The sequence below is a fragment of the Macrotis lagotis genome, chromosome 5 (assembly GCF_037893015.1).
Source record: "Macrotis lagotis isolate mMagLag1 chromosome 5, bilby.v1.9.chrom.fasta, whole genome shotgun sequence".
Taxonomy (NCBI): domain Eukaryota; kingdom Metazoa; phylum Chordata; class Mammalia; order Peramelemorphia; family Peramelidae; genus Macrotis; species Macrotis lagotis.
The window spans coordinates 82,135,817-82,153,297 of NC_133662.1; the positions used below are offsets into that span (position 1 = coordinate 82,135,817).

The 17,481-nt window shown below is 35.4% G+C and overlaps 1 protein-coding gene across 2 annotated transcripts in view; it reads right to left on the reverse strand.

The window, feature by feature from the left end:
• GABRR1 (gamma-aminobutyric acid type A receptor subunit rho1) overlaps nucleotides 1-17,481 on the reverse strand; it is a 118,674-nt gene that overhangs the window by 96,313 nt on the left and 4,880 nt on the right. The window contains exon 1 of one of the 2 annotated variants that reach the window (XM_074187136.1): nucleotides 6,055-6,224. The exons of the other annotated variant lie outside the window; for it this stretch is intronic. Coding sequence (XP_074043237.1) covers nucleotides 6,055-6,215 — 161 coding nt within the window. The 5' untranslated portion in view covers nucleotides 6,216-6,224. Of the gene's footprint in view, nucleotides 1-6,054; nucleotides 6,225-17,481 lie in introns of those variants that run through there. 2 annotated transcript variants of the gene reach the window in all.

A 17,481-nucleotide genomic window follows, 5' to 3' on the forward strand; every position in this document is an offset into this window, starting at 1 on the left:
ATACTATAAGAATATTATATTCTGCATCAATCTATTAATTCCACTATTTGGTACATTCCTTCAGAGCATTATTAAGATACATAAAGAAAAAGCTATACAAAATTTTTATTACTCTCACATGAAATATTGAGAATAATAGCTTCCATTTATATAGTGTTTTTAAGGTTTGCAAAGTACTTTATATACATTATCTTACTGGGTCCTTTCAAAAATTGAGCTTGGTGCTATTTTAAAGTTGAGTTCTCATTTAATAAATGAGGAAATTGAGTCTGAAAGAAGGTAAGTGACTCATCCAGAGTGACACACCCAGTAAATCTCTGAGACTCAAGCTCAAGATTTTCTGATTCCAAATCCAATATTCCATCCTCCAAGAAATATTTTCTTAAAATTTTCTTAAAAATTGTTCTATGAAAGTGGGATGATGATGATAATAATGTTATTTGGCATGCCTGAATATACCTGAAAGTTTCCTAACCAACTGGGTCTAATCCTGGAAAGATGATCTAGCCCAAAACTAGGAAGATGTTCCTGGGGAAAATGACCCTAAGAACCAGTCTCACATTGTAGGATGATGAAGGGTTGAAGTTAAGGAAGGTTGCCATGTAGGAACTAAATGTTCCATGATTCCAGACCATTGCTCAGGCTATAACATTATCATCAAACTAGAATTGTCATAGTTAAAAGCCACAGCCCTTAAAGTTTGGGTTATTTAATTTTGGAATTTAGAATGATGCTATGTTTTATTTTCATATTGTCTTGCAATTATTTACTTAGTCTGGGACATAATTTTGATAGGGAAGAAAAAGTCTTCTTCATTCCTTAAACCAGGCTCTTTCATTTACATACACCTGCTCCTTCCTATCCACAGCCCTGACCCACTGAGAACTAACTGATTTTGGATTTTCTATCCTCATTTCCCTGTGGTCATGGAAAACAGAGACACCAGGGAAGAAGTATGGTATAATGGAAAAACAGGTGGACTTAGAGTCAGGTAGACTGGATTTAAATCCTATGTGTAATATTTATTGACTCTGTTGTTGTTGTTTAGTCATTTTGAGTCATTTTCTGACTCCAGGACCCCTTTTGGAATTTTTCTTGTCAAAGATACTGGAGTGGTTTGTCTTTTCATTCTCTAGCTCATTTTACAGATGAGGAAACTAAAACAAACAAGGTTAAGTGACTTGCTCAAAGTCAAATAACTAGTAAGTATCGAGGCTGAATTTGAACTCATAACTTTCTGACTCCAGCCCTAGTACTGGAGCCAGAGTGATCTAACTGATCTGTGCAAATCACTCCTACTTTGGAAAAGGATCTCTATCAATCCATAAGCACTTATTAAGTGAGAATAAATGTCTTACCTACATATACTGTATATAAAATTTTTGAAACTCTATGGTACTTCATAGGTTTCAATAATTAATGTTATCTTAGGTAATATTATTTTAATGCCCTATCTGAAATGCTTTGAAAACCTAGAAGAAAATCCTGGTATCCCTCCTGGGAACAAGAGCAGAGAAAGAATGATTTCATACTAAAGGTTCTGAGAAGATAAATTGTTATTGTTAATATGTTTTAGTAAAGAATTTGTGTGATGCTGGGCAAATCACATAACTTTTGAATGCCTCTAGGCAACTTTTTGAAACTAAAAGTTCCAAAGCAGGTGCTGATTAGTATTAATATAGGGAGTTTATGATGCTAATAAAAAATTTTAAAAGTATGTGTACCTGCACAGAATAATGTAGCAAAATGAACAGAATCAAGAAAACATTGTATACAGTAACAGCAATATTATTTTAAGAATGACTTTAAGTGATTGTGATTTTGTCTATTATAAATGCCCATATTAACTCTAAAGAACATATGAAGAAAGATACCATCTGCATTCAGAGAAAGAACTAACAAACAAAAGTATGCATAGAATAATTTTACATTTATATAAATATACAATACATATATACACTTAGCTATTTGTATGAAATGGTAGACATCTCTAGGGTGGGGAAGACAAAAAGAAATTTATATGATAATTTTGTTATGTATTTGAAATTAATAACAAGTCATGTATAATAAATTTGCAGTTTCATGTAAAATCTTTTTATTGTACTATGTTATGAAAACATTTTATTCCATAGATTAATAATAATTTTTTAAAATTATCTACACCAATTCATCAAATTCATTTAGCATATATTCACTATAGTGGATGACCAAATCAGTTTGTTATTTAGGGTTTTAATTTTCAGAGCTTCTTTGATGTGTTCCATAACACAAAGGGCATCCCCTCCCAGACACAAGTGATCATTACCCTGGTTAGAAATTGTTTACACATTCTTGAAGGAGAGTGGAATATTAGATGTCAACCACATGACCCTCACATGGTCTATTTTGGTCAGGTTGAGTGGTTTCAAGTAGCTGGGTATGCTCTGGTTACAAGACTCATGAAGGGTTGGTCAGCCAAGTGGATCAATGACCCAGCTGCCTCTTTGCCCAGCCTTTCACAGAGATGAATTTCCAGAAGTCTTTAAAAACTTTAACAAAGTCAATAGCTCACTTCTATGACTTCTCCAAGTCAAGTTCAGAGGTTGTACCCAGTCAACCAATCCAACAAATATTTAATTATTAACTATGGGCTTAGTACATTGTTCTAAGGACAGGTGATTCAAAGAAAGGACAGGTGATTAAAACATCCTTACCCTCAAGGAGTAATTACTCTAATGGAATAATGGTGGGGAGAAGGAGGAACAGCTTTCTTTACATGCCCTTCTGAAGAGAAGTAGTAGAGTTCAACAGTGAATAGGAACAGACATAATCAGGCTTCATGAGAAAATGCCACACTGATGTCACCTTTTAGGTATCAAAGGTTTCTCTTGGGTCTCCTGAGGGAACAACTTTTTGAGAAAATTTAGGCAAAGCTATTTAGAAGCCATCCATGATCCTTTAGCTTTTAGGTAGAATATTAATATTTTTATGGAAAATACCCTCTGGGATCAAAAATATAAAGGAAAACAAGTTGTTAGACTTTGAATCTCTGATTGATGCAAGAACCAATCTTAATTTTAAAGAGCTAATGGGGATGTAGCCACATAATACTCAATGAGATATTACTCTCTTACAGTTTTATGGGGATATCACAGCTCTGGCTGTAAGACTTTAGGGGACTCATCCATCTGGTGACAATAAACACTGATTGTCACAGTCTTAAGTCACAGCAATCATCAGTAGCAGGTCCCATTACACCTTGAGACAGAGAGCAGTTGTATACCCCCTTTACCTGATAACACTGAGAACCTATGTCCTTAGCATAGTGCCTAATACATAGTAGACACTGTATAAATGCTTATTCTCTTCTTCCTTCCCTTCCTTGGTTACATGGATTTAGAGATGGAAGGTATCTTAAAGACCATCTAATACACACAACATACACACAGACACATAGACACAGACATTGACACAGATACAATGAGACACACACACACACACACATATAAACACACACCCTATCATTTTGTAAATAAGTCCAACTCAGGCTAAATGAGCTGCCCACGATCACATAGTAAGTAGCAGAGTCAGGATTTGAATACAGATCCTCTGATATCAAATCTAGCATACTCTTCCACTGTACTGTTCTGTCCTTCTCAGCTACTTGGAAGAAGGTAACTTGAATAATGGTTGTTTTTGCTGTATTTTAGACTATTTTGTCACCTGATAGTTTCTTGATGATCTGGGGCTTTTTTCTTTAAGTAAATAGATGACTTCGAATATTATTTTAACATCTAAAACAAAGAGCCTAAATTGTCCTTGTTCTCACTGTGATACCAAATTTTAAATGCTTTTTGTCTTAAGGGGAGAGATTCATTTCAGAAGGGATTCGGAGCATTGTGATGGGTAGTTCTGAAATCCAAACTCGGTAAATGTTTGGGGATATTTGGGACACTGTAATTGTTTAGGATACTTCTACATTTTTGAAATTTTTGTGTATGTTTTGACTCTGTCTTGAAGGTTAAGCCAAACTGAAACTTCATCCCCTGACCTTGCTAGTATATTCAAAACATTTTTATTTAACATGTCTATTTTCCTTCGTTTTAAAGTTGTAATTTACAGTTAAAAATTTTTTCTCCCCTGAATCTCTTTCTGAGCAAACAGAATGTTTTACTATACCTTTTATACTATAGTAGGTATGATGTCTTTAGACTTCAATGTTATTGTTATCATTGATGAATAATTATGGTACATTGTGATTGAGATAAAGCTAAAATAGCACCATGCTTGTCCAGTCATTAGAAAATTGTAGCATGATAGTAAAGCTGGATCCTCAATGCTGGTTTTTGGTTTTGAGAATATCTACTGATCTCTGTGGCAATTTAAAAATTGTACATTATTTTGTGGATAATTTGGGGAGGTATCAGATACTGTTGTACACTCTCTGTAAAAGTAATTCATTCCAGTGTTTCTAATGAAACAAAAGTGAATGGACATGTCTACTAATGAGTTACTAGTTCTCCCTGTGTTGAATGAAGAAATAGCCAGAAGGTTAGACTAAAGAGAAAACAGGCACCTGCATGGGGAAAGACATTCTTTAAACTCATGGAAGATGGAGAGTAGGTTATTGACCTGCCAGTATAAATACAAGGGATTCACTCTATAAAGCTGTGATCCTTTTCAGAGATAATCTCTGCCCAGTAAACAAAGAATCCTTTGATCCCTGGCCAGAACAGGCCACTGAATACTGGAGTAACTGGAGACATGCATAGAAAGGAAAAGAGACTAATGAAAAGCCTCAGGACACCTGCTTTTGCCCTCATGTGCCCCCTGAAAATGCAATATCCAGAGATCTTGGCATTGGAATGTTGAGAGTCTGGATGGATGATCTGAAAATAACAGAATTAGTATCCTAATTCTGTTCTGAGTTCTTTCCCATCAGACTTTTTTATAAAGCACTGTTTCTACTTCATTAATGTAGTTATGGTTGATGTATATATACCCTTCTTCTTCATGTAATATTTTGTGTCTATGTGATATCCCTATATAGATTGTAAGTCAACAAAGGTAGCGTTGTTCTTGCTCAGTTATTTTCAGTCGTGTGGCCTATTCTTTGTGACTCCAGTTGAGGTTTTCTTGACAAAGATAGTGGAGAGGTTTGTCATTTCCTTTTCCAGTTTGTTTGACAGATGAAGAAACTGAGGCAAACAGGGTGAAGGCTGGTCCAGCATCTCAAAACTAGTAAGTGTCTGAAGCCAGATTTGAACTCAGTAAGATGAAGCTTCCTGACTCCAGGTCTGGCACTCTATCCATTATGCCATTTAACTGCCCCAAGAGCAGAGAACCTTGTCTTATTTAACATGTTTCCCCAGTGGACAGGCTCCATGGAACATTATACAGAAGACATTATTAAGTATTATTGAATACTGAATGAAAATGAATCTTCATTCTACATTCAGCTGGCTGTTTCATGATAATAAGAGTTTAAGAAACACATGATCCTTTCTAAAATGCAAATATAAGGATTCATTTGCAACATATATAGGTCTATTACCTTTGTAGGACAGAAAAACTAGGTTCTATGTATACCCCGTGAAAAAGCTACATGTTTGTAAACTCTCATGTCAAAGGCACCAGCATGAAACAAAAGACCCAGGTATGTTATGACTTAATATCCTCACATCGACAATCTGAGAACTTCACTATCAGATATTAACCAGGGTGTTGGTGTCTTTCCTTGTAGGGTATCCAGATATCACAAGGCTTAAAGAACAGAGAAAGATTTTAGTCATAGAGCAGAGAAAATAAGTGAGACATATGGGAGCTAATTTCTGAGTTCCCTAATAATAGTAGTCACCAATTGAATGCCCTCCCTCATCAACTTTATCTTCTAAAAGTGTGGCTTCCTTCAAACCACATCTTGGGCACTATCTCCTCTAAGAGGCCTTTATTCTTCTCCCCAGATGTCATTATCTCTCCAACAGCCCACCACCAAATTCTTTGTACTTATTCTATATAAATTTTCTACTTACTTGTTTACTTATGTTTTTTCCCCTTTGTAGAATGAAAGCTCACCTCTTGCCTCTCTGTCTCAGGCACTCCAGTTCTGTGCTGGGGTTGACATCTGGCCCTGTAGCTACCACCACAATAGGCCCTGTAGAGTTCTCTTGGCCTAAGTAGAGAAAAGTCCTTTCCCCTTTCAGAAAGGTTGAGTTTTCTCTATGAAACCAATTCATCAATTTGGCATTTAAAGCCTTCTACAATCTGCCTGAAACCTTTCATGTCTTCTCTTTGTCATGCTCTCTATTCCAGCTGGTTCTGGATTGGGTCTGACTCAGGTTGGTCTTCTTGTAGCTTATGTCTAACAGTAGAATACTAGAATGAAATGAGACACTTTTAAGTAATTCAACAGTTAGCAAAAGACTTATTTAACCATAAAAGGAGAAAGGTATTCAAAAGGGATGTGCATTGAGATCACCTAGAGTTGATTCAGTTGAGGCAAGCTCCTCATCCTCTGAATTGCCCGTGGTTGTCTGTCAACGACCATTAGAGATCATCTGGAGCTTTGTACTCAGGCAAAGAAGATCAATTATTTAACCATAATCCACTGAGTCAATTAAGCCTCAAGGATGGTTTCAATAAATTTTTTGCTATATATTTTATTATTTTATTTTTTTAACATTCAGGATTTATAATATGAAACAATAAATTTTTGTCTCAAGGAAGAATATATAATAAATATTAAACATTGTGCTCAAAATTTTCCAACTTTGCTTTCTTGTAGGTTTGATTTCAATAACTTTTACAGGAAAACTGACCTAACTTGCATAGGGACAAAGCTAACGTATTTCTCCCCACCCATAAGACAAATGAAAATATAAACTATTATCTCTTCTTGCCCTGCCTCCCTAATGAAATCCTCTTTCTCTTTAGGCCAAGGTCAGATGTTACCTACTCCATGAAGAATTCCCAATTCCTAGGTCAGGGGTTCTTCATCTTTTTTTTATCTAATGGATTCCTTTGGTAGTCTGGTAAAGCTTATAGATACCTTCTCAAAATAATGTTTTCAAATGTATAAAATGAAATGCATAAGATTACAAAGGAAGCCAATATATAAAAATACAGTTATCAAAATATTTTTTAAAAAATAGTTCCATAGACCCCAGATTTAGAATATTTACATAAACTGTAAATGATCTCTCCATTTCCAGAATTTCCAAAAGTTCTTTGTTTGGAATTTACTTTTGTTTATCACATTTTAAATCTGCATATTTATTGATGTACAATGGCATAGGTCTCCTATTAGATTATAAATTCCTTGAGATCAGAAACTATGTTGTCATCATTAGTATACTTGGTATCAAACCCTGTACATTCTTTAATGACTAGTTTTAGAATCAAATCTTGTTCTCATTCTCCTGACTACTCCCCAACCCCTTCTAGTCATTAAAGTAACCTTCTAAATAGTCAATGTAAAGGGGCAATAGCAAAAAATAAGATTGCAAAGGGAAACCTGGAAGTTATAAACAAATTGCCTCAAAGATAAAAGGGGCATAATTTACAATTGCATGACATAATCAATATATACTGAATTAGCAGAAGTCATCTAAGCTTTGCAGTCAGGGCCTTCTGACCCATGGAATGTTATGTGAGTTCCAGCAATGGACAGTAAGAGTAGCAGAATACCAAATGGTGTTCTTTTTCAGTTGATGTGGATGTGTTTACTCTTAAGTTTTACTGAAAACTCTGAAATGATTTGAATTTGCTAATGATCTATTTTTTAGTCTGTTTTCCAAAAACAAACAAATAAACTCTATAAAAATGAGCCCTGAAATTCCTGCTCTCTGAGCACTTTCCCATCCCCTAAAGGTCCATGCTGCTCAAGTGCTCCCAACTCCAATTAGAGGCTAGGTAAGTGTCTCAACCCTTCCTCCTCCTCTTCCTCACCCTGCCTGTCTTGATACCACCCTATCTTCTCACCCCACAGACTCTGCCCACATACCTCTTTCCCCACTTGCCCTCATACTTTCAGTACTGTTTCCCCCTATACCCTCTGTGGTTATTAAAGTGATCACAAACCATTTCCCACTGCCATCACAGTCTTTCCCAGTGAGTAACTAAATGAACTGGGCAGGTCTGCCCCATTTCATAATTTTATAATTTCAAAAATTAATTATCAATTCACTTGTGATTTTATTGACATAGGGAACTTTCAGGGAAGAAGTTTCCTCTACCAACACTTGATTGATTAGCTCTTTCTCCTCACCTCCTAACCCTTATCTCCCTATAATATAATTACCAAACAGTCACAAAACTGTATAGTAAATGGACTCTTAGAAACTTCTCTCAATGAGTAACTTCTCATTGTTCCAAACATTCTGGGAAAAATGAAGTCTTTCTATATAACCTATATAAAATTGCTTACTATCTTAGCAAAGGGAAAGGAGAAGGAGGAATAGTTGGAACTCAAAATTTTATCTATAAAATGAATGTTAGGGACGGCTAGGTGGCACAGTGGATGGAGCACCAGCCCTGGAGTCAGGAGTGCCTGAGTTCAAATCCAGCCTCAGACACTTAATAATTACCTAGCTGTGTGGCCTTGGGCAAGTCACTTAACCCCATTTGCCTTGAAAAAAACCTAAAAAAAATAATAAAATAAAATGAATGTTAAAAATTGTCTTTACGTGCAACTGGAAAAAATAAAATATCATTTAAAAGAAAAAACTATGGTTTTTTTTTAATAAGACATGCCTAAAGTCTTATGCAGTAATTTAACATTTTCAGTCTCCTAAGGAAAATGTGCCCCCTCCCCTCCAAACACACTATGTGATAGCTATGCTTATGATGATTATATTTGGCATCTTAGAGGGTTCAGTGTTTAGACTGGTGAACTTAGAGTTAGGAAGACTTGAGTTTGAATCCTTCCCCAGTCACTATTGAACTTTGTGGCCTAGGACAACCACTTAACCTCTTAACCTCAATTTCTTCATGTATAAAATGGGGGAAAACAATATCTTCACAGGGTTGTTGTGAGACTCAAATGAGATAATATGTGTAAAGTGCTTTGCGACCTTTAAATCATTGTAGAAATCGTAATTGTTATAGTTACCTTATTTCTTCACAATTTCTGATTCTTAAAGAGTGATTACTGTTTCATTTTCAAGGATCAAATGATGAAGTGATTTACCAAAGACTATCTCATCATCATTGGAGTTTGGATTGTAGTTCAAGCGCCATAGAGACTGCCCATTCCCCTGACTCTAAATATTCTTCCCCCAACTCCCCAACAATGGAGGAAAGTATATAGCCACCAGGTTGTGCTGTATCCCTGTTCTGAATTCCGTGTTGGAATGTTTACTAGAAACAAGGGAAAGAATAAAATGTTCAGGAATTCCAAAGCTAGTGCTGTGGTATGATGGTCTTTGCTCTGTCCAAATGAGATCATAAGTTTTGGGAATTTAAAGCCATAGCTGAAAGAGAAAAGATCAGCTGAACATTAGAATGGATAGACACTGTTTTCTTAAAATATCTACTGTGTCCTTGGACAAATCACTGGAGATGGTGTGACTTAAATAGTACTGACCTATGTGACAGAAAACCTGAATTCCCAGTATTTGCACACTGTTTGAATTTGGTCAAGTCATTAACCTCATTGGACCTCATTTTTCCACAGTTGACTGTTTTGAGTTTGAAATGGGATATTTTTCCATAAAGATGGAAAGTATTTTTGACTTCTTTGGGTCACAGTTTTATCATCTGTAAAATATCTGGAGTACCAATCATACCACAAATCACAATAAGCTCCAAACAAAAACATAACATGATTATAAAAGGTTATATTATTTTAAAACTTGAGGAGAATGGAAGGAGGTTCCATTCACAACTATAGTGTGGAGAGAAATCTTAACCAAACAAGGGATAGAGGTCATCATAATAGACGGAATAAGTCATTTTAATGGCACAAATTTGAAAAGCTTTTGCATAAATAAAATTGATAGAGAATGAGAATTGTCCAATGCAAGAATATTTGCATCAAGTATCACTGAAAAAAAAATCCATAACTTAATCCTGTAAGGAGTTAATACAAATATCAAAGGGAAAGGGCCATTTCCCAGGAAATAGTCAAAGGTCATGAAGGATAGGGGGCAGTTAGGAGGTGCAGATAGAGTACCTTCCCTGGAATCAGGAGGACTTGAGTTTAAATTCAGCCTCAGACACTTAATAATTGCTTAGCTGTGTGACTTTGGGCAAGTCACTCTTAACCCCATTGCCTTAAATAATTTTTTTTTATAAAAATAGGATAAAAAGGACATGAAGGTTCATAGGATTGATAGACTGAAAGTTAGAAGAAGTTGTAGAAGCTGTCCAGTTTAACCTTCTCATTTTATAGGTGAAGAAATTGAGGCTAAGAGAGATTAGAAATTTATACAAAATTTGAGATTTAATCTCAGATCCTCTATTAATAAATCAACTTTTTTCCACAAAATAATTGAAAACAATAAATATTCATATGCAAACAAAAAAATTATTACAGAAATTTCAAATCATACCAAGGGTATTCTGATGCTTGCCTTTAGTAACCATGGTTTCTAACTCCCTCCACCAACACCCCATCCCCAAAGACAGTACTCTGTTGCCAATCTGCCAAAGCTTTTCATGGTATTTTCACTGGACACCAAAAACCCCAGTTATGTCAATGAACCATTTTTCTAGGGAAATTACAGCTCTGAGGGAAGTCTGTTTGATGGGAGTGAATTGTTGCAGACAAACAAAACACTACAAAAACCCAGAGATAGGTGTCAGGGTATTTATATTCCTCTTATAATAGAATCACAGAATTCTAGAAGTGGAAGGGATCCTAGTAAATGCTGTAGTCCAGCCCATACCTAAGAGTTATCCCCCACTAGAATGTATCACAAAAATTGGACCCACTCCTTCTCAAGGCAGCAGTAAGTGTTGAAAGTTTTCCCTGACATCAAGCCTGAAGTTAGTTCCTTGAAGCTTCTACTATTTGCTCCTGGTTCTGCTCTCTGGGACTGATAGTATAAATCTGACCCCTTTCCCATGTCATAATCTTTCATATACTTGAACATAGCTCTCTTGTTCCCCTGAGCCTTCTCTTTTCCAGACTAAGAATCCTTCATTATTTTAATTGAATTTCATAAAGCATGGTCTAAGGGTCCTTCACAAAATTTGCTCCCCTCCTCTGGACACTTTCTGGCCAACTAATTTATTGAATTGGCAAGTAGGTAAGTACAGTGCATAAGAGTGCTAGGACTTGCAATCAGGAAGACCTGAGCTCAAATCTTATTTTAGACACTAGCTCTGTGACCCTGGGCAAGTCACTTAATATCTCTTAGTCTTGATTTCCTCATATGCAAAATAATAGCACCTTCCTCACAATATGAGAGAATTAAATGAGATGGCATATATAAAATGTGTTGGAAACTGAGTCATATTAATGATAGCATATAAGAGCCAAATGAAACCACCTGTCCCCAAAATGCTCTTTATGAATTTTTAGGAAAAAATATTTTTAAAAAACCTTGCTTATCTAGGTTTAAAATTAACAGGGAGGTCAGTAAGGCCTTACCCTCTAAAATTTCTGGCTATGAGCTTCCCCTATTTCTATCCCAAGTTGGTTCTGTGAAAGTTCTGTCTCTTTAATTAAAAGGGCAACTAGGTGGCACAATAGAGCATTGACCTTGGAATCAAGAGGACCAGAGTTTGAATCCTGCCTCAGACACTTGACAGTTACTGGCTGTATGACCTTGGGCAAGTCACTTAACCCTGATTGCCTTGCATCCAGGGCCATCTCCATCATCCTGATTCAGATCTGACCACTGGGACCAGATGGCATTGGAAGACAAAGTGAGTTGGCAATTTAGCACAGCACCCCCTCACTCAAATCTAATTCATGTGCTTGTCCATGTCATCACTTCTCTGATGTCATGATGTTCTTTGAGGATAAAGGACAAACATCAACATCATCATCAATTATTTGATGAAATACTCACATCACAGCTAGTTAAGAGCCATCCTTAGTATTGTAAACTTGGAGCTAGAATTGGGTTGTGTTTGATTGAATGTTGAGATCCCCCAACCCCCAGCCCCAGTTTCAGAGAATTAATGGGGTACAAGTTATTAATAATCAGCATTCTGAGTCATTAACTTAAAAACTATTCAGTAACGAAATGCTGTAACTGCTTTTACCCCCAATTTTTTAACATTTTAATTCTATCCTTCCCTTTCTCCTCTCCCCCCCAAGATGATAAACAATCAGATACAGGTTATACATGTATAATTCTGTAAAACATTTCTATATTAGTCATTTTGTACAAGAAGGCTTGAATAAAAGAAAAAACTGAAAGTGAAAATAACATGTATTCAAGCAATATCAGTTCTTTCCTGGAGGCATATAGTATACCACCCTTTGGAATTGTCCTAGATCATTGTATTGTTGAGAATAAATAAGTCATTCACAGTTCTTCATCAACAACATTGGCATTGCTGTGTACAATGTTCTCCTGGTTCAGTTAACTTTACTATGCTTCAGTTCATGTAAGTCTTTCCAGGTTTTTCTGAAATCAGCCTGCCTGTCATTTCTTATAGCATAATAATATTCCATTACAATCATTTTACAGCTTGTAGAATTGATGCAGAATTGTAGAATTTCCATTTCTTAACTGGTTTTTGTTAGGTTTTTGCAAGGCAAATGGGGTTAAGTGGCTTGCCCAAGGCCACACAGCTAGATAATTATTAAGTGTCTGAGGTAAGATTTGAACTCAGGTACTACTGACTCCAGGGCCGGTGCTCTATCCACTGCATCACCTAGCCACCCCACTCCCATTTCTTAACTGTTATAAAATAAGAACTGCTAATATACAACTGTGTACTTTTATATGAACATGGTTGATTAATTTTTCTGGATGGATATTGTTTTGTTGCTTGAAAAAATCCACCATGTTGGAAAGTTTCCCCAAATGTATTTTACATTTCCTTTTTCAATTTAATTTTAATTTTTTTCAATAAATGAAATCTAATTTTTCTCTCTCCTTTGGATAAAAAAAGAAAAAGGGGAAAAGGAAAGAAGCAAAACTCTTCTAACAAATATACACTGTCAAGTAAAACCCCCAACATTGGTCATGTCCAAAAAATGTATGTCATATTCTGTACCCTGAGTCTATCATTTCTCTTCAAAATTGATCCTCTGGAATCATGGATAGATATTTTGTTGATGAGCTCATAAGTCTTTCAAAGTTGTTTTTCTTTACAATATTATCTGGCTCTCCTTACTTTAATCTTTATCAGTTCATATAAATTTTCCTGCTTTTGTTTGATATCCTCTATACAGTTTTATCCTTTAATGCACTTGGGATGCTTCAACTTTTTCTATTTGCTTTGAGACTATTTTGCTGAAGACCATTCAAGAAGTCAACAATTCCTTTCATAATATTATTTCATTACCTACCTGCATATACCTTAATTTATCTAGCAATTCTCTAATAGATGACCATCCCCTTGGTTTTCAGGTTTTTGCCAATCTGGAAATACTTGTTATAAATATTTTTTGGTTTTCCTCTTTCTTAGCGTTCTTTGGAATATAACATCTTGCTGATTTCTGATTTCATGAACTAATAGAGGAGGAAAAAAACCTTAAAGACCTTCCCCATCTTTCATTATAAATAAACACCTTAATTATACATTAACAGTCCAGGGACAAGCAATGAGGGGATGGCAGGGGAGACAAAGCTGAGCCTCACCTCTGTTGACAGGCATTTAGTGTATGTGCCTTTGCATCAGAGGTAAGGCTCAGCTCTGTTTCACCTGCCACACCCTCACCCCAGATTCCTGCTCTTTGCTGGGATTAACATCTATTTAAGAGCTAGGATAAGTACTTTAAGTTGAGTAGGTAAGAATGTATATTCAAGAGGTAAGAAAAACAGAGCAGAGGTGGAAAGTTACTAAATTGAAGTTTTACCAGTTTTATGCAATTTTCCTGAGAGCTGATTATTCATTTCAAAATCATCTAGTTCCAGTTCATCCTTCTACCCTTTAGCATGTTTATCATAGTTTACAGAGGGAGATCATCTTGTCCCTTCCTTTGCTTCCAGGTACCACTCACAGCTGGGATGACCTGTTTTTCAAGTTTTTAGAGAAGAGGAATCTACAATCTCTAACAGTATCCAAGTGACTCAAATGGAACTGTTAGCAAATTTATTTGACTGTTCATTCCAATAAAGCATATTTTATTCATGCCTGCCTACCCTGTGGCACTCATCCATATCTTTCCCACATCCTAAGGACAATGGGTCTACCAGATGTTGCTAGAATGTATTTTCTTTTGAAATCTCAAAAGGACCTGTGATCCCTATTCTCTATCTACAATTCCTTGATGAGTATTTTTATTTCTTCTTTTCTCTAGCATGCTAAGTTGCAGCCTACTGAGACCCATCATGAGCCTCTCCATTGCCTCTATGTAATATTCATTTTTAATTCTTAGAGATTTTTGCATTCCATGTCTTGCAATGCTGGTAGATTGTTGGCATTTTTAAAAATGGGTCTTTGTTTTCATAGAATGCCTGGGGTCACTAAAGTAACTGCAGTTTTCTGAAGGCCATTCCCCCCTTCTCTTCTCATCTTATTTAACTCTGAGTCAACTTATCAATTTATCTTTTGTCTCAGATGTATCTACTTTTAGGCAAGTTCTGTAGATTATTCATCCAAATCTATATTTCAATCAAAGTAATAGACTTTCTTCATCTACTTGGTCTTTCTATACACAGACAGGCCAAACTTCTTTGAGTGATTACAGATCTCTTCCAAGAGGTTCAGCAATGTTCTAGGAACTTCTACAATCAACACAAAATCCATCTAAAAACCAGTATATCAGGAAGTCTTCTTCATTTGGGGGGAATTTCTCTTCAGCCTTGAACACTGTGTTGAATCTTCATCACAATTGCAAATACTTTTATTTAGTATATATCTGTTTTATGACTCACTTGATATTTCTCTAAAATGGTCATTAATCAGGGTTAATTCTATCCTTAATAATTCCAAAGAATCTTGATGCTTCTCTGGATAGAAGATACCTTGCTGAAGAAAACATTTTGTTCTACAGAAGCAGTTTTTAGGTCAATTAACAAATACCACAAGCATAATAGAATTTAATATTCTCTATAATTTTCAATTAATTGTAATGTTGCTAAATTGTAAGATGTGGTCCATTGTTAAATATCACTTTGGAAAACCTATTCATTCCCTCAAAATTTCTTCTTCAAGGATGCCTTCAGTTTTTGTATGAATGGAATATAAAGATTTTGAATATAATAGATGGTATAGTAGGCATATAGTTTATATTCTCAATCTATTTTTTCAGTATCTATAAAGTCTAAATCGCCCCCCCCACCATATCTTTGTATCCTTCAATCATTTAGATATATTGTATATTGCTGAACCCAAAGAGCAAGACGGAGACCAAAATTTGATAAGTTTGGAGATCTTTAATTTCCTGGTGACTGCCTGGGGATAAAGAATACCCAAATCAGACAGTACCTCAGTACCTGAGTGTTCAGGGGATAGGGTTTTTATAGTATTTTAGTGGGGGGGGGGGTACTGAGAGCAAGCAGGATACAGAAGCAAAGACAGCAGTTAGATATATTGTCTTGTCATACTACTACAAATATATGGTTCAGTATAGATAGGGGACTAGACAGAGTGGGAAATGGTCAGGGTCTTTGTATTATGTCTGAACATGTTTCCTGAGATGGAGGGAGTCACATATTCACAAGCTTCCCACAGCTTTGAGGGAGTTCAATTTACTACCTTATGGTTCCAGCCACATATGGGGAAGGGGAGACAGTCCTGGGAGGAAGCAGGAATTTTGCAGATATAGCGAGATAATTAGGCTAACAAGGGTGCTTTGTGAATCTTAGACAAATTTATGGTATATCTGTGAACCCCAGAGTCAAGCATTTGGGTCCTGTCAGATTATTTTCAGACTCAAAGGTGCCTAGCCAAAGTTCTATTTCTGAGGAGTTTCTTGGGGCCCGGAAAGGTATCTCTATACAGGGATAACATAAATATTGATATTGTGTTGCAGAGCCCCTTGCCAGTTGATCTGTCAATCCCTTTTCAGAATGTTTTTAAATGCATAAAATAGGCAAAATACATTGGATTGCAAAGGAAACCAGATATATTGAAATTGTTATCAAAAAAATTTAAATTCATGAACCCCTTGAAATCTTTCCTTGGGCACCAGATTAAGAACCTCTTCCCCATCAGCATATAAAAAGCAGTCATGTTATTAGGTCACAGTATAAGAATATTCTACCACAAGTAATAGAGAAAAACAGTTCTTATAATAATTTTCACAAATCTTTTCCACCTTTCTTTTGTTTATGTTCTTGGATATCTCTACTTCTTGCTATCTTGAGGCTATTTCACTCATAGTCAACCAAACCAAGTTAGCAAGCACTTATTAATCACCTAGGATGCATTAGGTATTATCTTAAGGACTGGAGAAAGAAAGAAAGAAAAAAATCCTTGTTCTAAAAAGATCTCATACTCTAATGGGAAAGATGGAAGGAAGGCCCATTAACTTTGTTACTAAGATTTTACAAAAAGCTTAAATTTTAACTAGTATTGCCATTGACACTCATCTCTCTCCATTTAGACAATATCACAGATATTTGCTCACTAAGGTGTTTTTTAGTCTATTGTGGTTAATTGTTACTGAAATTAATTTATCAGTCAAACTTCTGGATGAAATTATTATAGTTAGTGTCACTAATTATTATAGTTAGTGTCACTGTCCATTTTTTATTATTTATTGGAAAATGCTTGTTGAAATAATTCAAAATTAAGTTATTTTAATTGAATGATACATCTTTTTATTATTATTATTATTCCTTCTTGATTTTTACTAATTCTGAGATTCATTCTAACAAGCTAATGATCAGCCTGTATACAGAAAGCCAACTTATGAATAACTTCCATACCAATAACAATATTTTCACCTCTGCACTGAAATATAATCTATCTTGTTCTTTATTATTTGGTGCTCATCATATTCAATACCTGTCAATTCTTCTGTCAAATAAAGTTCAGAATTCAATCATAATATATGTGTAAACACTTGCATCAAACTGGCCAGTCTCTTTTTTTATTTTTTTTTATTTTTTCGGCCTCTTTTTTTTAATCAACTGATGTTAATGTTCAGATACTTTTTGTATCTTGTTGCTGAAAATATTTTTGCATTTCAGCATATCAAGTTACAATAAAGTTATTACTTATGCAGAAAAAATGCAAAGTCAATAGGTTTCAGTGTAATATATCTTCTTTGGCCTCTCTCATTTCTTCTTCTTAAGCCATAAAGTAGTTCTACAGAGATTTAATCTGGAGGGTCTGACCAAGTTCTTTGTAGAATGTCTCACAACCATTTCATTCTTGGTTTTAACAGCCTCTTGAGAACATATTGCATATCTCAGAATTCTCATGGAA